The sequence below is a fragment of the Athene noctua genome, chromosome 1 (genome assembly GCF_965140245.1).
Source record: "Athene noctua chromosome 1, bAthNoc1.hap1.1, whole genome shotgun sequence".
Lineage (NCBI taxonomy): Eukaryota > Metazoa > Chordata > Aves > Strigiformes > Strigidae > Athene > Athene noctua.
The window spans coordinates 117403802-117426960 of record NC_134037.1 but is presented as its reverse complement, the minus strand read 5'-3'; the positions used below and the strand labels follow the sequence as shown (position 1 = coordinate 117426960).

At 40.5% G+C, this 23159-nt stretch overlaps 1 protein-coding gene across 2 annotated transcripts in view; it reads left to right on the top strand.

The window, feature by feature from the left end:
• The window catches only part of TTBK1 (tau tubulin kinase 1), a 133579-nt gene that overhangs the window by 1543 nt on the left and 108877 nt on the right, over nt 1–23159 (top strand). For both annotated transcript variants that reach the window (XM_074901775.1, XM_074901688.1), the window contains exon 2: nt 15495–15653. In XM_074901775.1, the coding sequence (XP_074757876.1) occupies nt 15546–15653 (108 nt within the window). In that variant the 5' untranslated portion in view covers nt 15495–15545. The remainder of the gene's footprint in view (nt 1–15494; nt 15654–23159) is intronic.

Here is a 23159-nt window from a genome sequence, read left to right as displayed (position 1 = left end):
TGTATATTAAAATCTTTCTTCTATATTTTTGAATTTACTTAGGCTTTCAAGCAGGAAGTATAGACATTTTGATTAGGTTTCCTAATTTTACTGAATTTTACATGAATTTCTTTCTATTCCTTGTCCTGTCACTGAAAAGGCTGCATTTCAGCAACAAATTTCTCAGTGAGTAACAACAGAGATTTTCAGCCTGAGAATTTTTAACCTCATGTTTCTTGTGAGATAGTGTGCTAACTCTCCTTCAACACTAATGCGTATAGGTGCTGTGCCTACACAGGTCCTATGACTAAAGAACAGCGTGCATTAGTACTGTCTCACTAGTAGTTATTCACCACATTTCAGTGTATCAGCTTCTTTTGAGACTATCTGTCAGTATAAGAGGGGCAGGTTAGGAATTAAGTGTTAATGTTTTGGCTTTTTTTGCTTCTGTGTGCCAATGATCATCCAGCTCGTAACAAGCATTCTCATGCTCATGTATGTGGGATCAGAAACTTTTGAGATGTGATGCTCACGAATTGTGTGTGTGGTGTCCGCTGCTGTTACTGTTGTGTTCTGTGTGCTTTTGAGTGCTTTATGGTAATCTCATTCCTTTGGGAATGGGCAAAGTTCCTCTTCTCTGACTGGCAAAGAAAAACACTGGAATTATCATTCCTTTGTAGGACAGCTTTATCAGGATCAGTGTTGGGGATACCTGCCTAACCTTTTTTTCTTGGAATAGTTTGCAAGAGGAAAGTTGGATCCCCATCAATGCTCTTGGCCCTCCAGAAGGGAGCGTCGCTGGTGTTAGGAAATCTATTTCACCAGCTCCCAGGGTTGGTGCTCATAAAGTGGCACTCGTGGCCCATGTGTGGATTTCCTTCCACTTCCCTCTCCATCCCAACTCCAGTGTTTGGTGTTGAAGGCAAGTGTATCTCTACACTGCAACAGGCAGCATGGAGCTCTTCTCCAATAGAAGCAGTTTGTACTTGTAGTTGTTTTCCAAAGAAAGGGTGCCCTGTCTGATCCAGGAAGAGCTAAATCCCTATTTCTTCTTTATTTTTAGTGCTGGAATCCATTCATGCTGTTTTCTTGTCCTCTCTTACAGAAAGTTTGCCACGTGACTTTATAGCTTATCCTAATAATAGCCCACTAGTCTCTTGTGGATCTTGCTGTGGGCTCACCTCTTCAATTGTGTACTATCCATTTTCTGCCTGGGTCTTCTTTATGTACGTATCAATGTGCTGGGTCCAGATAAACTCTGCAGGAATAACTCCCTATCCTGAGAAGGTACTAGATTAGATTCATTTGCCAGGGCTTCATAATGACCTTCCAGTAACATTGTTTGACTTTGAAAACAGAGCAGAAGACAGAAAATAGGGCCTTATAGAGGAATATGTCTTTAGAAAGCCCTCAGGGCTTTGTAAACTATTCCCTTGTTTTTAAGAGTTTGTTGGCTTTGTTAGTATCTTCTCCTTTGAACATTTCAAGGCACAGCCCAATGTTTGGTGGAGTGGTTGTGGAAGCATTTGCTAAAAGGGTGTTTAAGCTCTGCTAGTTTACTGAATAAGACACACAGTGGACACGATTAGTGCTTCCCTCCCCTTCTTCCATCAAAAATAACCAGAAAGTGGGTATTCCTCTGAAACATCCTGAAATCCCCTTAAATGTCATTGTGGGACACCGTCCATTTGGAATGCTAAGATTGCTTTGGGAGAGAGGAATAAAGGCCATCTATGAGGCCTCCCCCCCCCTAGGGCACAGGAGGAATGGAAGAATGTGTTGGATGTTTATTGAAGCATTAGGAAGGAGTGGTGTGAGGTGAGAGAGGTGATGTGATTTTCACACTGTATGTCTGAACTGAATTGTGACTCCCTTGCCTGTAAGAGTCTCACCAGCTACAAACTGGACAATGGCAGTCCTGCATGTCATGCAGGACCAACACTTGGTCTCTTGTTGAGACCCACAACAGTTATCCCAGAAAATATGGGAAATAATCTAGCAATAGCAATGTGACTTGGAACTCAATGTATCAAGTGTTTTTTCACGTGAACTTTTCCGTTTATTTGAAACCAGCAGATACATCAATATTAGACTTGATGGAGGGAAAAGAACAAAATTGACATACTAGCTTTTTCTGTCAGACTTGCAATCCCTTTTGGTCTTATCCAGTTCCACACTGTTTTCCATTAAGTCTTCTTCACTACTCAGCTGTTTACATGGAAAAGGTCTTTTTTGTAGTTGAGAAGGAAGATGTTGACATTGTGATGGACTGTAGATGTAATCAAATAAGATGTGCTTGGAAACCCTTTCCTTTTGGTGTCAAACCATGTCATCTTTAATTTGTTGAACAATATGAAAGGAACAAACTGCAGATCATGGGCAGACTCCAGCTGTATAGGCGTAATGGGGAGCAGAGAGAATGCTTGTGGGTGCAGATTTCCTTTTCTCTGAAGAAATGGGGCAGCCTAGCCTTAAGAAAGAGCTTTAGTGTCAGCCATGACAGATGGAAGTGGATGCTTTGTTGTCTGTGCAACAGTAAATGTTAGTAGGCTCACCGTCAGCCCAGAGGCTCTTTGTGTAGAAGGCTTTGGTAGCCTTCCAATCAGTTGTGAAGAGATTGCAAAAGGGATAAGGTGAAGTTGATGTCTAGTGAAAAGGTTTTGATTATAGGATTATAAACCCAACTGCTCAGGCCAAAACCCCATATTGCTCCAGTCCTTTTTCTACCAGTAACCGAGAGATGATTCTTAAGGAAAGGCTAAGAGGACACGTATGGCATGCTTGCCCTAGTTACACCCTTCTTGGTGTTGCAGTCTGCAGTTTTTTCAGACTTTTTATTTGTTAGCTTGAATCATTTTGTATGTACACAAGGTGTGGCATTGCACTTGTAAAAGTGCTCTGTTCTGAAACCTAGCTATGCATTCCTGTGTGTCTTCCTCTCTTTTAGCCAGTTACTAGTTTTAGAAAAACTTTAGTTTTATCATGGGACATCTTAATTTTTAAGGCATTTGGTCTGGTACCACACTGGAAGGTTTTGGCTATCCAGAGACATTGTTGTTAGAGAGATGATCCTATTTGTGCGCTTGTTGAGTCTTCCTAAAAGCACCTAGCCTTTCCTAATAGGTGTATAAATCATGACTTCTTCCTCCTGCCTGCCAGTTAGTTTTATTTTTCCTTGTCAGTTTTCTGAACATGTCTGGTGCAGAAGTAAGACTGTGTGATTTTTTAGATACTCTGCAGAGCTCTTTAAAACAGAGAACAACCAAAAATCCTTGGCATTTCTTACCTTTTCTCTATTCAGTCTTTCTATTTCTTGTCCATCTGTCATCCAGCAGACTGGCTGGCTGGCCTCTGGTCAGGTATGTGTGGAAAATACGTAGTTTTTATCTGTAGAAATTTGCTTCATGTCTTTAAAACCATCAAGAAAAAATATCATATTTAACTTGGAAGAATTTGTGATGTTTTCTTCTTTTGCACACATTTTCTGGTTTTAGAAGATTTTTTGTTTGTACAAATTGTCAGAATTAAAATCAAGCAATTTAAAGGACCAAGCAGAAGGTCCACTGGCCAAAGACTTTTTTTTTTAAAGGTGATATATTTCTGTTCTTACTCAACAAAGTTGAGTTACTGTTCAGATATAAAATTCCTATTTAAAGTTTCATGTACTATTTAAAGCGACATGTCCTGATCCCCATGAGGAAACTGAAGTTCCCCATTGCTGCCTGTTTCCTAAAGGCGCAGCCCGTCTGTTCTCCCAAGGCAAATCACCATTCCTGTTTTATTCTGGTCTGATGGGGTAGTTTTACTACGAGATTTATTTATGTTCTGGCTTGGTAAAATTCATTTATCTATCTCATTTGAGTCTATTTTTTTCTTTAGTGTGTAGTACTATTCCTCCCCTTGGTGACCTGGCTTCTTTCTGTGTACCTTGTTCCCTGGAGCACTGGGGCTGGGTGGGGTGGGTGAGTAGTATCTGTTCTGAATTGATGCCATTTTTTCCCTACCCTGCATCAGAAGTTACAGAACTTGGGATTTCATCCAGGCTATCATTCTTGGCCTTTATACCCCTGAAGGCCATACAGAAAATGCTTTGCCACCTTCTCCTTGGGGTGATACAGATATGGGTGTTATGGATTAGACAACCCAGTGTCTTACCTGTTACCGTGACCAACACTAAATGCTCAGGGGCTAGCCGGAGATTGGAGATGGTGGGCAGCGCCATTTTCCTGGAGTGCTCTTTCAGTGCTCAGTGATTTTTTTTGGTCAGAGATTTTTGTCATCATACTCAGTTGTCCTCCACTGGCTGGTGGGTTTTTTTTGCTTTTGTTTTTCTTAGATGTTTTTTTCTATGAATTTGTCTAGTTCTTTGGACTTGTTGTAAATCCTAACCTCCACCGTGTCTTGCAGCAGGACATTGCACAACTTCTCTGTGCTTTGCATTTATTTCAAACATGCCACCTGTGAGAGTTGCCTCCTGCTGCTTCCTTAACGCATTGGAAAAAGTGGTGAACGGTCATTTCTTGTTCAACTTCTCCATGCGGAACTTGGTTGTATAGGCCTCAATCATACTGCACTTCAGCTTGTTCTGCATAAGAATCCGCCTCCCAGCACCTGGTGTGCCACTCTTGCACCTGACTGTCAGGTCACCGCACTGTTCTTTCACCTCACAAATTCAGGGGTCTACCTGCCAGCTCTCTGAGTTGACTCTGCAGCCTTCCTTTTCCTCTGCCCAATGGGTGGGTATTCCTGGTGCAAGAGGATGGTATACTGCCATCCAGTGAGGAGGTTTCACCAACAGGATCACTGGTAGCCACAAGGGTTTTTTCCCTCCTTGGTGGGAGCACAGTCTGAAGGTAGGAACGTATCTGAAGCTCATCTCTTCCCCAAACCCCGATTTGTGCAGTTCATCCATCCCTACTATGGAAAACAGTACATTGTTTCTGAGGACTGTGAGGTGCATGTACATCTGTTCAGAGGTGTACATGCCACACTTCAAGCAGGCTGTAGTGGTCTCACCATTCTGCTGTGCTGCTGCCTGCTTCTCAGCGTCCAGCCTTTTTCGAGGTAGTAGAGAGCAGTCAGTGGGTAGGTAGTCTGTTGTTTCCCTCTTCTTTTAGCATAATTTTTTTTTTTTATTTCACTTCTACAGGTAGGGACTAGGAACTTTATAGTCTTCTTGACATATAGCTTAAATTCTTGATACGTGTTCTGCTCACTCAAGGGAATGGTGTAGCTAGCCGTCTTTTACCTTCATATAGTCATCAGTGCAATGCTCATTTTGACTGGACACTCCATTAAATTGTGTGGTTAGTTTCCCTCATTTCAAGAAGAAGAGAAAGTTGTTTGTTGCTTGCTTGCTGAAATACCTCAGTCAGAGAACAGAAGTCACCTTTGTGGTGACATTGTGTTGGGAAACTTAGAGCTTTGTGGTTTAATTACATCTTCAATTATTTAAACAGAATCTAGCTGCATTAGACTCTTAAATTTACTAGTTTAGGGGTTATACAAGTAAGTTATTGAAACTAACTGGTTTCTTTAAATTTTGCTTTCCTTGAAAATAAAAAGTTGTCCTCAGGCAGAGTTACTCCACTGCTTTTAAGCAGAAGTGGCTGAATCCTGTGATCTCATGGAAGGCCGAGGGCTTCCTGCTGTGGAGACAAACACAGAGCACAGCTTGACTGAAGCTGAAATGGATCTGAGGTACGGCTCCATTGTGCTGGCACTTGCATTTGACTGACTCTACAATGAACCAGTTCAAGGAGCTCAAAGCCAAGGAAATAATCTTATTTATTAGGAAGAGGAATAGTTTTTCTGCTGGTACAAGTCACTGAACTGACCCATGGTGAAATCCTGTGCAGGAGTTCAGAGCTGGCAGGAGAGAGGGCAACTGTTTCTCTTCGTTGCAGGTAGGTTTTTAGGTTGGCTAACCAGGAACCTGAAGCTGTGGATCCAGGATCAGTGTCTATCTGTAGGGTTTATGGAGGAGGGAATGTAGGTAATGTGGTATAACAGTGCTTCTGTTGAATCTCACCTTTCATTCATTAGCACCCAAAATGTGATTTTTTTGTTCTTTTTTGTCATTGTTTTTGGTTTTAATAAAATCTGAAATAGCTAAAGCATGCCTTTTTAAAGGTGCCAAACCTTGATCAGAAAACAGCAAGAGGTGCCCAGCCTTGAAATGAAAAGAGCAAGAAATCTAGAATCCACCATCTCCCTTGTTCTCCAGTCCTTAAGGAAGACTCCCATGAAAAACTCATTTGCAGTTGTCAGGCTTTGGCTTCTAGCCGAAGATGAGCTAGAATGGGAGAACCCTTCAGTTTCTTAAATTTTCATTATAGGGACATACTTATGCACTACATTCATTTGCTTTTCAGTGTCTCTTTTGGATAAGATACATGTATTTTGAAGGGTTTAGTTTTCAGGTGGCTGGAAGGCATCTTTCCGCCTTTTTTTAGCTTCAGCTTTTTCAGTGACCATGAGGCATGGCCTGTTACCAGACTCTCCCCAGTTCTAGGCAAGAACAGAATTGCCTTTTTTTTTTGGCTTCTTTGTGTAGCAATGCATGACTTATTCATATATGTCTGAGCATGAGTTTGTTTGTATTAAGAAGCACTTTGTGGAAAATGTGCACTTTCTCTCTGCTTTTCTTCATGTCTAGAAAGAATCAGGAGCGGTTTGTTATGAAGCAGAGATGAGGCTTAAGAGGCTTTGTCCATTGAGCTAATGGGGGGAAAAAAAAAGAAAATGTGAAAGGTGCAAATGCAAAGGGCAAGTAGTCAAGTATTTTCTCACTCTTGCAACAGTTGATGTGATTGAAATGGCAGGAGGCATTTGGGTTCTAGGACTCAGGGCTACCTGGTCACATAGGTCTATGCAGCCTATTTTCAAGTTTGATGGCAATTTGAAACTGGTATTTTTAGTGTGGTTGTTGCTGCTTTTGCAAAACAGATTTTCTTTAACCTTGCTACCGGTGTTTCTGATTGTGATGAAATGATACACGTTTTTTTTCTCCCCTCCAAACATCCTAGGCTGGACTTGAACCAGTAATTGTTCTGTCTGTGGAGTATTATTAAAAGTGTTTGCTGGTGGCCAGCTTACTCTGGCAAGTTGAGCACAGAATGCACAATTACTTATTTCAGGTTGAGATCAGTTTGAAAAATTGTTACGAGTGTTTGCCAGCTCACATACAAAATTTAGTTTTCCATTACTTTATTACACCTATGAATAGAATTAGAATTATTTTCACGTTCAGATATGACATAAGGTTTATGATGCCTTTTTATAGAAACACATTCTGACCATCTGTGTTCTCTAATAGGAAATTCTCAGGATCCAGTTACCTGGCACAGCACTAGCAAATTAAGGATCAAAGTACAAATATTGTTTATTACAATGAATCTGCTCCAAATACCACATTTTGAAGATATTTGGTTTTCCTAATAGTGATATTCAAGGGATTTTTCTGTCAAGCACAACAAGCAGAATGAAAAGACCTATATGCCTAAGTTATAGAACTGCTTAACTCAACAGATAAGAAAACTTTTGGATGGGAAATGATTATTTGCATGGACTGGGAGAATGCAGGCAGATATGACAGTTGTGGACTAGATGGCATCGTTGACACATGTGGAAATGGCTTATCTAGAGGCATTCCAAACCAGGTTGTAAAACTCATCCATAATCTTAGTAACACCATTTCTCCTTGGAAACTGACGCACACAGCAGTGCAGAAAGAAATTAAACAGGCTGTGCTTGCATATACAAGAGTCTTCGTATATCTTTCTAGGATGTTCAGGCATAGAAAGAAACAGATGCAGGCCACAGCCATTATCTGCCTTGATGTTATTATTTTCTTTGTTAATATTATCTTTAGATATTAACTACGCAGGAAACAAATTCCTCTAGAACTGTAGATCCTTCAAATAACAATGAAATTTGAGCTTCCAATCTAAACTCAAGTTTTACACCTCTGGGGAGTTTTGTCTTTGAGGAAGAAAAGCTCAAGGAACCATTGAATATGGTTGAGAATGCACTGGGATTTCCCAGGGGTGGAAGAAAAAGTGGGTCAGCCATGAAGACATCACCTTCGGGCAAGTCACCAAATGCAAACCAAAAAATGGTGAGGCTGCAGATCGGAGAATGACACTGTAGGTCTGCAGGGGGCAGAGGAAGGTTGAACATGTTCCCCTGAGCGTGCTCTAACCAGTGGGGAGCGTTCTTACAAAAATGGGAAAAATGGTTACCAAAGGGCTGTATAGAGATGATTTGAGTGACTAACAGTTGGCATGATAACACATTTTTGTCAGTCACAGGAAATCTATTCTGTGTAATTACAAACAGAATCTCTACTGTGATCAGCGGTGTGCTTGAGGACTGCAAAAATTTGTCTGACTTAGTCTCATTTAGTCTGATATATCATTGCAGCAAGTGGCAGTTGCCCCATTCATGGTAATTATTATTCAATTTCAGAAAGTGCTTGGCAACATGAAGTCCATGTGGCAAATCCATAAATATGTGATTTTTTTTACCTGCAAAATACCCCATCTTGCAGAACTTGAATCAAAATACCAAATCTCTGATCAGGACCTTACTGTTACATTCCTAAGCCCTGACTATTTTTTTGACAAGTTTATTTAATCCTTGATAATTATGGTGACTGCATCTGTCATAAAATTATTTGAATGGGTAAGATGAGCACTGTTTTCCCTGGCATGGAGGTTTAAAATGATTGATCTCAGTCTGTGTGCTCTGTATGTAACCTATTATATTAGGTTATTAAAAGACCATTGAGCAACATGTTAATCAGTTGGCTGTATGGCTGAGTTGGTTATTCAGGGTAAAATACTGTTATCTAAGAATAAGGATTTGAGGAAGATACTGTTGATTATAATTATGAAAAGCAACTTGGGAGTGGTCATGTACTGAAGGAAGATGGGTAACAGGCTCCCCACAAAAGCACTCTGCAGGGAGAAAGGAAAGGACTTGCCTAAGAGGGACACTTCACATTACCTAAAGATCAATTGAACAAACTGGTCCAGGTTTGGGTGATGAAAACATACCTCTGTGTGGTGTTTCTGGTGGTGTCATGTGTAGATTGAGTCTGATACCATAAGTATAATCTCTGTTTAGTTCTTGCTTTTATTCAGATATATTTGTTTTGGCTACCAGCAGGCTTCTCAAGTTTTACGAGTAGTGATCTATATTGACTTTGCAGGTAGATACACTTAAACTGCAATTAAATGTTTACTGTAAGCAGACCATAATGTTTGCCTGTTAAATTAGTAGAGGTGAAGCTGGTTATGATATTAGAGGGATTTCCTGGTGTTAGATTTAGTTTTCTGCTTGGATCAGAAATTGGAGCTGTCAGAGAGATTGGTGGAAGGTAATATACTTTCCTCTCAAACTCTCCTGCTCCCCGGTTTTCAGCTTTGCTACTGAGATGTAGTTGGAGAGGATTAGAATTGCATAAACTGTCAGTAGTGCAAGTGTATTTATCTGGTTTGTGTTCCTAATGATTTGTTGTCATAATTAACTGTGCTGATTCTCCCTGTAGATAGGTGGTTTTGGCACAGAAATCACTGGTGTGTCTGACTGCTCTGTAATGTATGTGAGTATAGTCTCTGGCAGTATGAAATTGTGTTTGGTGATCTTGTTTGTTTTGCTTAGGTCATATGCTGTTACTTATAAGTTACTGTGCAGGCAATAATACATTCAGTTGACCGTGCAACCAGGTAGCCATAATAATGCTGTCAAGGTGCATCTGTTACCGTATTTAATATATTTATGTATGTTCTGTTCAGTTGAGCCTCATGTAAGCAGAGAATCCAGACCTGTCTGTCTTCATTGCAGCTTTTTTTTGGGGATGTTCTTTGTTTTGTTTTTTTCCCCATTCATAGCTACATCACTCCTTAATGGTCATAAACCTGTCAAAGGTGAAAAATAGTCCCAGTATCTTGCAACCTCACCTTCAGATGTTTTGTTTTTTACAGAAATGAAATGCTGTGCATAGCAAATCCAGAATTTCTAAGGCTGATGCCATTGCATGCCTATGAGAAGAATATGTCACAGAGGAGACTTTAAGCTGCAGCTGCTAGGAGTTGAGCCTACTCTCTAAGCAGGGTTTGCCACAACAGAGGCAGGCAATGAAGGAAGATATGTGTCTTCAAGGAACAATTCAGAACCTTTTGAGCTCCTGCTGTCAGACCTACCCTAACAGCGTATGACTTGTTTTTAATTGCGGTTTCAAGTTCAGCAGGAGGTATGATGTATTTCAGGGCTTGAGGGGCTGTTAGTCCAGTGCACTGTGGTTTTTTTTTTTAATCAACTTGTTTCCTGTACTGTCATATGCATTTCTTACCTTAATAACAGAATGTTAGTGCATGGTACAACTTATACAAAGATTTGGGGTTTTGGTTGTTCTAATGTGAGGATTTCATTTTTATAATTGGTATTGTGTAATGGAAACAGGTGATACCTGTAAAACAGTGGGGTGCTCAGTGCTGCCTTTAACTGAGCCCCAGTCCTGCTGCTTGGTTGCACTTGGAAGCTCCACTGGTTTTCTTTCTTACTTCCAAGCACTCTCAATCCTACTTGTTATATTCTCCTCTTATTCCCCACCGCATCTGTTTCATTTTGGCTTAATGGACCGGGAGATTGCGGTTTGCTGGGCTTATTACTTTTGTTTTTGCAAATGTCCAGCATTGTTTCACCTAAAAAGCTGTAGTTTGCAACAGTTTTCTAAAACGCTGTTGGAATCTGCTCTTAAAGTGAATCCTGTGTTCATGGTGGGGAATTTGATCAAGTAAAGAGGGTCATGTGGGTACTGCAGTCTAAATAAAATTCACTTGTTCTAATTGTTCTAATTTGTAGGCTTCCAGAGGTGAGGATGTGCCCTGAAATAAAGTGGGATATTGCAATTCCTCCACAGTGAGATTAAGACACTTAAGATTATCCAGGACCTTTAGTAAGATGGTGAGAGACAGACCTCCATAGCTTTGTTCTGCTGTTTAATAACCACCTTGTGTCTGAGTTTTCAACCTGATGTTTGAGTTTGGCTGTATTTTCAGCACTGCTACCACAGTATATTGAGATTGAGGTAAGCTAACGTAGGAAAGATCTCTTATATATGTTAGGAATTTCCAGAGGGAGTGCTCCATATTTACAAGTTTAATTTTAAGAGTGCTATGATCCTGTAAAATTGGGAAATAATTTTTCCAGTAAAGCTGTTTAAAATGTTGCTTGCATGAAAGAGAGCATTGTAAGATAAATAAATGGGTGGTGTATATGAGACTTTGATTGTTTCTTTATTTTTTGTTCTCTGACCTCCTTGAAGCGATAAAGGAGACATATTATATATACACTACTACTTCATCTGAAAGTAGCTAGTAAAAACGCAAGTCTGGCCATACTGAATCATACGTATCACAGGTCCATTTAGGCCAGTCTATCTAGGGTAGAGAATAAGAGTAGGGAAAACATGTAAAATGACTCTGCAGAATGCTCTTGCCACCTGCAGTGATTTGTGAATTGAAGGCTTCCTAAGCTAAAGATGGAACATTTGTATGTAACTGTTTAATGGATTCTTTTATTATTCTTTTTAGTGAATTTGTCAAGTCACTTTTTGAATCTATGTAAGCTTTTAGCATTTGCAGTGAAGATTTCTTCAGTTTAACAACTTCTGTGAAGTTACTTTTGCTTGGTCTAGTTTGTCTACTGATGAACACAGGTTTGAACAAGGCAGATATGTTTGATGGAAGACTCTGCCACACTAATTGCAACATCAGGCCTCACACTGAAATTCTTGCAGACTTTCTCCTAAGTTACTGTTGCCTATCTCAGTCATGCTTCTCTGCTGGTTCTTGATTTTCATGTCAGCTAAATAATTGCTGCATTAGTGCATTAGATTTTTGTAAGCTGGCTTAAAAATGAGACAATTTACTCATGAGTGCTATTGACTGGCATTGTCTTAATGCCAGATAGAAGGAACAGCCTGCAGAGCAGCATGTCAGAATATGTAGTGGGGCTTATTAGTTTAAGCATGGGTTGTTTTTTTTTTTTTTTTTTAAAGGCCAAGGCTAAACTTACAAAACCATAAAGATTCTCCAGTATGGGCTAGAAGACAGCAGTATGCAAGAGCTGATTTCACACTTCTTCATGCTGAGTTTGATTAAGAGATGGGATTTGGTCCAGTTGTTGTCACTTTCTTTCTCACAGCTGCTTTCATTTCTGCTTTCACTTGCTATTTCTAGGAAGACAGTTTTGCAGTATCTTAGGATTGCTCAGCTCTCTTGCCTGTCTTCATGGGAGACGGGTACAATCTTTTCTTGACATCCTGTACATTTCCTGCAGGAAAAGACAGTCTGAAAGTTCTTGTCTTCTCAGCCACTATCTACAAAATTATATATCTTTACATCCTACAGTCTATACATTTTAAAGCTAAAAGTGATGCAGATATGTCAAAGTTCATATGCTTGGTCACCCTTTGAATCAGGAACAGCTTTACTGGAGTTCAAGAGAGATATAATCTTTTCATCTCTCCTCCAGATCCCCTTAACACCACTTAACATTTAACATGCAGAAATTATGCTCTCTGCTGTGTGTTGGAGAAGAGATGATAGTGCCTTACCTCTCCCCCACTGACCATCCTTTACCACCTCCCTTTTGTAGCTACATTAGCAAATTCAGCTCTAGCAGAGGGCTGGCTGCAGGCTTTGGTGCTAGTCAAACAATATTTACACTATATTATGTTGATGTAGAAGGAATTACAATAATGCACAAGTTAAAAGCAATGTTTGAATGTGCTTATGTTTTTCTCCACAAAGGTAATTTCATCCCTTCTTTTATCCTTTTCTTAGTGATGCTTCTGGACATCTAGGTTAATGTGTTACATTTTGCCATGGGTGTAGGCAATGCTTCAGTGTTACTCTAGTAAACCCTTGGTCCATAGTTCTGAGCATGTTTCTGCAGTATTAGTACTGCCTCAGGAACAAATTTTGGTATTAACACTGCTTTTTGCTGCTACTGTGATCTAAAACAGCTTGAAATTTGTCTTGGGCTGTAATTAAATTGGCTTTTGGTTTGGCTGCATCACTCTGACTATATGGTTTTGTAATTCTATATTGCCAAATGGCTGCTATTCATGGTAATACTCAGGAGGATTTTGTTCTGACTCAAAGCCAGTGAAGATTTATGTGACTCCTTTAAATAACAAACATGTTATCTCTGTACACATGTAGTGTAACATTGATAAAGGGAAGTGGAATAGTGCCCCAGAGAAAGCAGTTCTACCTTGGCTGGCTTTGAGCACTCATTGACTTTTATGCTTTGTCTCTCCTCTAAAATTATTCCTTGGGATTACTTTCCACCAGTAGTCACTAGACTGAAATCTTATTATGCACTTTCATCGCTAATGTGTACATCATGTACCGTACTTTTTAGATGTTTTGCTTCAAAGTGTAAAAACAGCACATGGCTGACTTTCTCTGGAAAAATCCTAAACTCCTTTCTGTCTGTTTTTGTTGCTACTACCACCCCGTGTCCTGGATCTCTAGGTGCCTTTGATTCCCCTGCAATCCAGAGTCTGCATTGAGCTGTACTTGCCTTCATGAAGTGATGCCAGGAGACCTTCAAGAGTAGGGAGGGGATACCTGTCTCTGTACCTTGTTGGGTTTTTTATATATTTGGAATGTTGAGTGTTTGGGACAGTCTGAAATTAAATGACTTTTATTTAAATAACAAAAGAAAAGCCAGCCTTAGAAAAGATTTTTGCGAGGATTCTCTCTCCTGTGAAGCCTGTGGTGATGTGCAGGGAGGCTGGATGTGCAGCATGTGGAGAGCTCACCGGTAGCTTGGGGTGGTCAGTTCAGATGTTCCGGCGAGCATAAAGGAGCGTGGGAATGGCATTAGACTTGCTCATTAGGAAGAAAAAGCACAACACATGCTGCCAAACATGGCATGTACTTTTCTGATTGGAGAGCTTTCCGGTTTCTTGCTTCAGTACCTTGGTGACTGAAAGGGCTGCTACCCCATACAGGTGCAGGACTATTTCTATGAGAATTTGGAGCATTTTGCAGCACCTTTCTTCTGAATTTCTTTAATATTCAGTTTCTTCTTATTTCTCTTTTAGCATTTTGATTGTACTTTAGCAGATGTTGGACTGTATGAATATTTCTCAGCAGCCCTCTTACTGCATTTAGTCTATCACTCCTTTTTTCCATGTAGTTATCTTCTGCAGCTAGAAGGAAATCTTCTTTTGAGAAGATCTCTTTGAGATCCTTTGTTCATGTTTTGTTTGATCATCCTCTGTCTTGCACATTTGACATACTCCTGTCTGCTTCTTCCTTGTGCACACTACATGCTGGTCACTTCTTGTCCTTCCTTCTCAGTGCTGTTATTGCTAGGGAATGAGCTTTTTTCTCTTCTGAAGCTCATAATTCACTAGTGACTTTTTTCCTTTTTTTGGGCCTGAAGAAGTGTGATGGTTGAATGACCAGCTCTAGTCTTTTTTTTTCTAATTTGGTATTTATGTTGTTAATATCACTATTAGTAATGATACAGTAACACTCATTTTTAGAAAGGAAAATATTTCATATTTTGAGGGAAGGACGATAGAACTGCCAAGAAAGCTTAATAAAAGATCTGGCCTGCTTCTAAAGCTAGCAAAATATCTTGTAGGAAGAGACAAAATGCATTAGGAAGATCTTTTATTAGTCCTGTTACAATTCATTTTCTTCCAGGAAAGTTGAGTTAATGTGTATCTGAAAGTTATTTTTGTAGAAGAATTATAACTAAAAAACCTCTAAATAAAATTAATCTTAGCATAGGCTATCTGGAGCTCCCTATAAAAGCAGGAAAAAGGGACATGAGGTAGAACGCAAACACACTAGGAACAAGATATCTCTCTGTATTTTAATTTGATCATTTTTAGCATGTGCGTATGCTATGAGGGGGGCTAATTTATACATGGCTGAAGCCCTTTCTAACCATCCCCATCTTCTTTGCTTGGCTGTTCATCACAGTGATAGTGTCTATAATCCTGGCTCTGTAAAGGCCCTTCTACCCTATTCAGATGCTTTTAGGCTTATTGAATGCAATACCTGGCAAACCTTTCTGATTTGTGTTGGATGTCGTCCAATGAAAACCATAAAAACTGCCTATGTAGCAGCTGCTCTGTTAAAGCAAGACCTCTTTGCCTGGTAACAATAACAGCTCTCGCAGCTTTTGGCATTAGATTCTCCTTTGTCTTGTTGGCTGTCAGGTCCAAGAGCACTAGATTCCTGCATGGTATAGCCGGTAATTGTCACCCTTTTAGTTTGTGCTGCTGACTTGAAGCATGGTTGCGTCTGCCATGTTTATGCATAGAGTGAGCTCAGATGTTCACAAGGTGAGTTTGCCTTATTTCCTAACAGACTGGTTCTGATTTAGTCATAACGAAAACCTGTGGAAATGTAACATATACTTCTGCCGTAACCTGTACTAATTTTGTCATTCCTTCCCCCTGCCCCTTTTTTCCCCAGATAAATGGCTCATTTAAATTGGGAGCTACTAAAATACTCTCTGGCTGGCAAATGCAGTGCCTAGCAGCAGTCATCAAGGACGAACCAAACATGAGTGGAGGAGGGGAACAGGTCGACATTCTTCCGGCCAATTATGTGGTCAAAGATCGATGGAAAGTGGTGAGTAGCTTTGGCTTCGTGCTTCCTTTGGTGGCCGAAACAGATCTCTTCCTCCTCTAGTTAATCCCAGGCTTTGTCAAGCAAGTGAAGTGGTATGGTTTGACATGTTAGTAAGATACTTCAAGAAGATGGTTAATATTGCTCTAGTGTTTTTCAGACTGTCTGGTATTTTTAGAAAGCTAAACCCACCAAGGATTTTTAGGTAGCATTGAAGTGTTGCAACAGGCTGAGTCATCTTTTAGTAAGAAACTTAGATTTCGAGTTACTGTGGCAAAGAATACTACAGACATGCCTATAAATAAATTGAATTATGATAAAATAATTTAAAAGCAAATGTTTAAGGTTGGACTGTAAGCTACTTCAAAAGTCAGAAATTCCATAATTAGCTTGGTGGTAGCTCTGTGTAAATTTATTAGGATACTTCTTTAAATTATATCATCACATGTTAAGAGTTTTAGTTCTTTGTGGGACAACTGTCTCATCTGTTGCGCAAGTTGGATGGAGTACACTGAATTAGTAGCCATTTCATCTTTTATGTATTCATTGGGTGGCTGCAGATCGTGCTATCCATTTAAATTTATGGCATAAGTTAGCCATTTAAACTCAGCTCTTTATGTTTCTTATTGCTGTAGCATCTGTGTCAGATATATACATCAATATTTGATTTAATTATTCATGCTTTTACCAGGTGATACGAGAACTATTAGCTTGCTTTTACAGACAGGGTTTCAAATTTAGTTATATCTTGATTTTTATTATTTTTTACAGACTACTTAATATTTATGACCAAAGCACAATTCTGGTAGACATTGTGAGCATCTAGGCATGCTCATCACTTCTATAGATTGGACCTGGCTGTCTTGCTTAGGCAGCCAGCAGATGAGCATGTGATTAATGATGGCTTGTGAGCGGAGACTTCAGCAGCTTGGCCACAATCAGTCAAGAATGCTGTGGTAGAGACATGGGGAGAATCTCATCCTCTACATGTGTTTCACTGCCACCAGATTCGTTCAGAGGATGCAGTTCCTCTTATGTTATGAGGCTTTCTCTTTAGTCATGAAGTGAGGGCTCTCTGATGGTGGGGAAAGTAGCATTATATTATCACCTCAGTTAAAGAAACTAGAGTATAACACATGAAAGGATCATGTACCTTTATACTTCCTGAAATTCTGTACGTATTTTCTGAAAGTTTTCGTTTTCTGGCTTTAAAAGCTTTGTTTTTAAAAGGCTGAAAAAAAAATATTTAAATCCCATGTGTGCCACTGTGTCCATTTATAACCTGGTTTACCAGCAGTGTCTGAATCATTAAACTCACAGCAGGTGTTGCTAGTTTGAACTAGAAGTGATTTGTAGTAGTAGCACTGTCGTTTCTCTGTGCTAACTAGCTCTGGTACAGCTGCCCTGTGGGTTCTGTAGTGGGCTGTGAAGAACAGAGGACTAAAGAGACTCAGGACTGAACTTGCTTCAGTTCCAGACTGTTTATAGGTTGTTTTCAACAGCCCACTTCAGACAACATACTACCCTTTCCTTAGGTTTGCCTTGTGCCTGTATCTCTTTGTTGCCCTGGACAGTTCCACCTTGCTGTGTTCTTGTTACTCCCCCACTGCCTGCTTCTCTTCATCCTAGCACTTTGCTCATGCTTTCTCCACAGCCTTCACTTTTCTGTCTTGCCTATCTGTGAACAGCCTAAGCTGGGGTTGTTTTCCACCCCTGCCAGGGTCTTTATCTTCTCATGCAGGACCAGGAACGACACAACACCAATATGATGATCAGATCGAACCATTTATTCTCCGATTCTGGTTACATTTATAGTACTCTAAGTTCTGTACATGTACTTATCTGTCCTCTAATAGGCTGCATGCTATCTACACACACTGTCCATGTGCTTCTACAAGCATTTGCATTGGTTAATTGTATTTATGTATATAAAGCCCCAAACTTGCCAAAACTTCATTATCCCATATCTGGCTTTGTTCAAACTGGTATGCTTTTGCTGACCACAGCTGTTTCTGCTTTTGCTGACCACAAGTGTTCATTCTTTTGCTATCTGTACAGCTACTCCTTCTTTTGCTAGCTTTGGCCTTGAATCCACCTGTCTGCATTAACACCTATCTAATGCAGTCCAGACTCCTACATCTCCCCCTCTTTTCTTAAATATTTGCTCAACTAAACCTTGCAGCATCTGTTGCAAACATTGTAATATGCAAGGAAGAATTGATACCAGCATCAGTAATACTAGCAACACCATCAATGCTCCTTTATCCAACATTTGTAACCAAACCTTCAACTTCTGGGGACAAATATACCATCCCCACACTCTACAGATTCCACAATATTGTTTTCAGTCATACAATACAAGCGATGAATCTATTTCCAATGCACACAGGGCACCATTTGTGGCACCTGAAGCACAGACTCTTCTTGTTCACGCAGCGATAACTTCTCACAGTTTGGTACTTTTCCACAGTTCAGTGTTGCAGCTGTCCGCTGTTTTTCCCTGTCACCTTGGCACAATGCAGCAGTTTCTTATCTATCTTCCGAGGCCTGTTCTTCATCAAAACCTAGCTGTTTCTCAGAGGCTGTGTAAGGCTGACAGGCCGATGCCTCCCAGATCTCCCTTTTCTTTGTTTTGCAGTAGCACCTGCAAGACTTGTTTCAAGGCTTTATCAATGAAGGTTTAGGCAAACTTCAAAAAAACCAGTATACTTAAAATAGTTCCACAGAAGGCTAAAGACAATAGAGCAGTTACAATTACTAGTTAAAAAGAGTAGGCTAATTTCACTACTCATAATTAAGGGTTATGACTAAATACTACAAGAATTAACAGTAAGGAAAATACGGAGTAGCACACTTGCTTAATGGGGTACTAACATTCAGATCTGCAATTGCTGGGGAACCCTGGATGCAGCAAGGATTTAGAGTGCCCTTCCTCACAAACCAGAAATCCTACGTGATGCGCCCATCCGTAGGTGAGGCATCCAACATTGCTGCAAGCAGGTCCAGCCTCTAAATCAACAGGCCAAAATGACTGGCACTTTTCTTTGAGCTGAAACATCTGATTTCATCCTCCTGTTGGGTTCCACCCGGAGCCTGGCCAGCGCTCAAGGGGGAAAACCAAGGGAGTTTCTAATAAAGTTAAACACTTGAGTTCTTAATTCTTAATATTGCTAAACAAAGAAAGTTGAATACACACATTCTTATGGCATTTCATCCTTATTAATAACTACATTTCATCTAAACTACATCTTTCACTAGTGACTAGTAAGCCTATATCATTAAGGAGTTGCAATAACTGTTAATATTTTCTCTTTTAAGAGTTGGCAACTGTAGTGTATTTTGTCCCATTGCAGTAGCAAACATTACCCATACATTCTGCTTAAATGATCAGTCAGACCGCAAACTGTCAGCACAGGGGCATTCACAGCACCCACAGCTGGCTCCTGAGTGTCTACCAAAAGCTGCCTCTCGTATGGTCTCACACACCTTGCTGGTAACCACTGGGGGCTGTGACCTGTGGTGACACAAGCATAACCTCTTCCCCAGGTTAATAACTCACATAGTCCATTCCACTGGCCAGTAACTAAATCTTTAACATGTACTTTGATGCCCTTTTGCAAATTCTGTTTTGAAAATAGAGAAATGTGGAAAAATAAGAGATACAGAAGAATTGTCCCCATAATGGAGAAAATTAAGAACATAAACTGCTTTAAGCATGCCTGTGGTAGTTCCCCAATCGTTCCCCCTTTTTGTTTTTGAAGCTGCCGCTTCAAGGTGCCATATGCACACTCAGCAATTGCCTGTCCTGTTGGGGAATGGGGAATTCCTGTAACATGAGTAACACCCCACAAATTAAAAGATGTTTGAACTTTCTTTGAAACACGTGCTGGGCCATTGTCCATTTTAATTTGGTGTGGCACTCCAAGCATAAAAAGGCTTCCTGTAAATGTCCAGTTACATCTTTTCCTGTTTCTCCATTATGTGCTGTTGCTACCAAAGCATGAGAATAAGTATCAATAGAATCATGAACACATTTTTGATGGCCAGATTCATGTATATGAATAACATCAGTTTGCCAAATTTGTAGGGCTTGCATACCTTTGGGATTAGTACCAAAATACATTGGAGTGTGAGTTCCTTGACAGTCAGGGCAGGCAGCTACAATAGACTGAGTTTCAGTATGGGACTAGCTAAACTGGTGTCATAGGGCTCGAAAACTTTGATGAAAAAATTGATGTGATAATACAGCTTGTTGCTTCATGTTAGGAACAGTACTCAGAGCTATAGCAGAAACAAGAGCATCTGCTCTGGCATTACCTTCCATATAAAACCCTGGTAAAGTAGTATGACTACAAATGTGCACAATAAAATAAGGTTCTGTTCGTAGTTGAATACTTTTCCAGAGTTCCAAGAGCACATCAAATAATACTCGATTGTCTGACATAGAAGTAGTTTGTCTAGTCGAGAAACTAGGTTAGCTACATATGCTGAATCAGTTACAATATTTACAGGAGTAGAAAAAATAGAAAAAACCAACAGCTATTGCACGCAGCTCTACTACTTGTGGAGAACCATTTTGATATACTACGTTATTGTTCCAGTTGTTGTTTTCATGCTATACTGTTGCTGCTTTACCTGTTTTCCCCGAACCATCTGTAAAGACAGTGGGGCCTTTCACAGGTTCTGGCTGGCTTAACTTTTTCTGACTAAATGGTATTTTTCAAGTGAATTTTAGTAGTGGGTGTGATGGTAGATGATATGATATCTGCCCTTGAAAACCTGCCATAGCCACTTGTAGCTCATAATTGTTTGCCAGACACTATTCAAAATACCAATTTTGAGCAGGTATAACAATCGTAGCTGGATCACGCCCTGTTAGTTCTAAACACTGTTTTCTGGCTTTTATGATTACATCAGCAATAAGTTCAAACAATCTAGGAACATTTTTGTGGCTGGAATGACAAAGACATCCATTCTAAAATATGTAGTGGGTCATCCCACTCAGAATTCCACTGCACCAAAGCACCAAATGGCAGAGTTTCGTCAATTAGTACAAAGAATTGTACCAATTGAGACAGATGTATTCGAGAAACAGATTTCTTGTGTATAGATTGTTCCACCATGTGAATTACATTTAATACTTCCTTATTTAATATTCTGGGTTCTGTTGGATCATTTGAATTTTTTAATGATTCCAATAATGGCTGCAAATTGGTCAATCCAAGATAGCGCCTGATCCAGTTCAAGGATCCCATCAGTTTCTGTACATCACTGAGTGTTTTAAGCTCAAGGTTGAGTTTCACAGGTTGGGGCACAACCTGCTTGCTTGTAACTGTCATTCCCAAATATTTCCAAGGTTCTACTTTTCGTACCTTTTCAGGGGCAATAACTAATCCATATTGTTGTAATGAATCTTTAGTCAAATTCTCCATGTCATTCAACTGCTCCTTGTTGTCTGATGCTAACAGAATGTCATCTATATAATGATGACAATAACTAGTAGGAAATTTTTCCCTTACAGGTGACAAAGCTTGTGCTACAAACCATTGACAAATTGTTGGCGAATTTTTCATGGCCTGCAGCAGAACTCTTCATTGATATCTTTTTGCGGGTTCTGCATGATTGACAGAAGGCACAGCAAATGCAAATTTTTCTTTGTCTTGAGAGGCTAATGGTATTGTAAAAAAACCGGTCCTTAAGGTGACAGTGGTTTCTCAGTCTTGAGGGATCATGGCAGGTGAAGGCATGCCTGGCTGCAGAGCCCCCATCGTGGCCATGATAGCATTGACTTGCCTCAGGTCATGCAAAAATCGCCATTTTCCTGATGTGTCTTTTATCACAAATACTGGAGTATTCCATGGACTCTGAGAGGGTTCAATGTGTCCGGCAACTAGTTGTTCCATCACCAATTCTTGCAGGGCCTTTAATTTCTCAGTTGGCAGGGGTCACTGATCCACCCACACAGGTTTATTTGTTAACCAGGTTAATGTGAGTTGTTTAACACCCTGCAGCACAGTGACCCCTGTTAAAAATCCATAGTAATTTTCACTCCCCACTGTGACAAGCAGTCCCTTCCCCACAGATTCAGGGGGGGGTTGTTGTCACATAGGATTTGATGGTCGCCTGTTGACCCTCAGGGTTGGTGAACAGAATTGGTGCAGCTGTTACTCCTGCTTGCATCAACCCTCCCAGTCTTACCACTCCAATTCTTATATTTTCTGTTGGCCAGGTGGATGGCCAGGAATAATGAGATTAATAGTTACATCAGCCTCTATGTCCAGAAGTCCAGTAAGTGTTACTGTCGCTGGCAATTGTCTTCTGCTGAATTGTGTACAGGTCGTCTGCGGTCTTGATGATGAAACAGTCTGTGACCAAAAGACTTGCAGAGGTCCTGTAGAGCCAAATCCTCCATCATGTTGCAACTGTTGTTCTGTCTTAGGAACACAACTCAAAAAGGGTACAAGTTGAGCAATGCAAGTGTCTTTTGGAATGGTTACTGGTGGATAAGGAGTAGAAATCATAGCACAAATCTGTCCAGTAAAATCAGCATCAATAATCCCCACATGCACTATTAATCCATTCAAAGTGCTACTAGATCTCCCGATTAGTAGCGTGCTCAATCCTTGTCCTATAGGTGCTTTCGCATCAAGTGGGACCTTAACAATGTCTTTTTATTTATACTTGTGCTTGGAGGTCTCCTTATCTTCTTCCAGTGTTCTAAAATACAGCCTAGGGACTCTTTTTGACTATTCTCCCACTCTGCTTGCTTCCTATTTCATTTACTTTACCTTAAAATGCTACTAAGAAATGTTCACTTGTCCTGCACCCCCCTGCCACTGGTAAGAGTCTGCTCTGCGCTCCGTTCCTCTCCGGCCGCTTCCCTGGCGGGATAACGGAACCGTGGGTCAGAGAACTCCGAACTGCGCAGCTGCAGCTGGGCTGCGCCTCACACCCGCGAAACAATCACACAACCACACAGAGGCCCCTCACGCTTATTACTCACACAACATAAAATGACAAAGACTACAAATATCAAATCACCATTAAGAATATATAAAGCTCTTGATTGTTGTTTATGTGGTGTTGACAGACAAGAGACGCTGCATCACAGAGTCAGCACCTTCTGTAAAAGAACTGCCGCTTGGGGGGGGGGGGGAGGGTGGCAGGCACGGGCTGAGAGCGCGGTGCCGGGCTCAGCCACAGACGGTCACTCCGCGGCGGGGGCAGCTCGGGGAGGCCCCAGGCTGCTGCCATCAACTCTGCGCCTGCAGGTGGGGGGGGCACGAATGTTGGCTACAAAGATCCACACACTCGGTTTTCCAGATAGAATACTGTGCCGGCATTAATACCGTTTTTAAACGTGCCAGCCAATTCCATGGGACCAATTGATATCCATGAGCGATTGCCTCCGGTATACCTGTTGTAAATGAGTTTTGAAGCCTGTCCTCATTAACGCTTTTCTGTAGTTCTTTAATAACAGAAAAATGCAGTCTTTCTCAACGTGTCTGA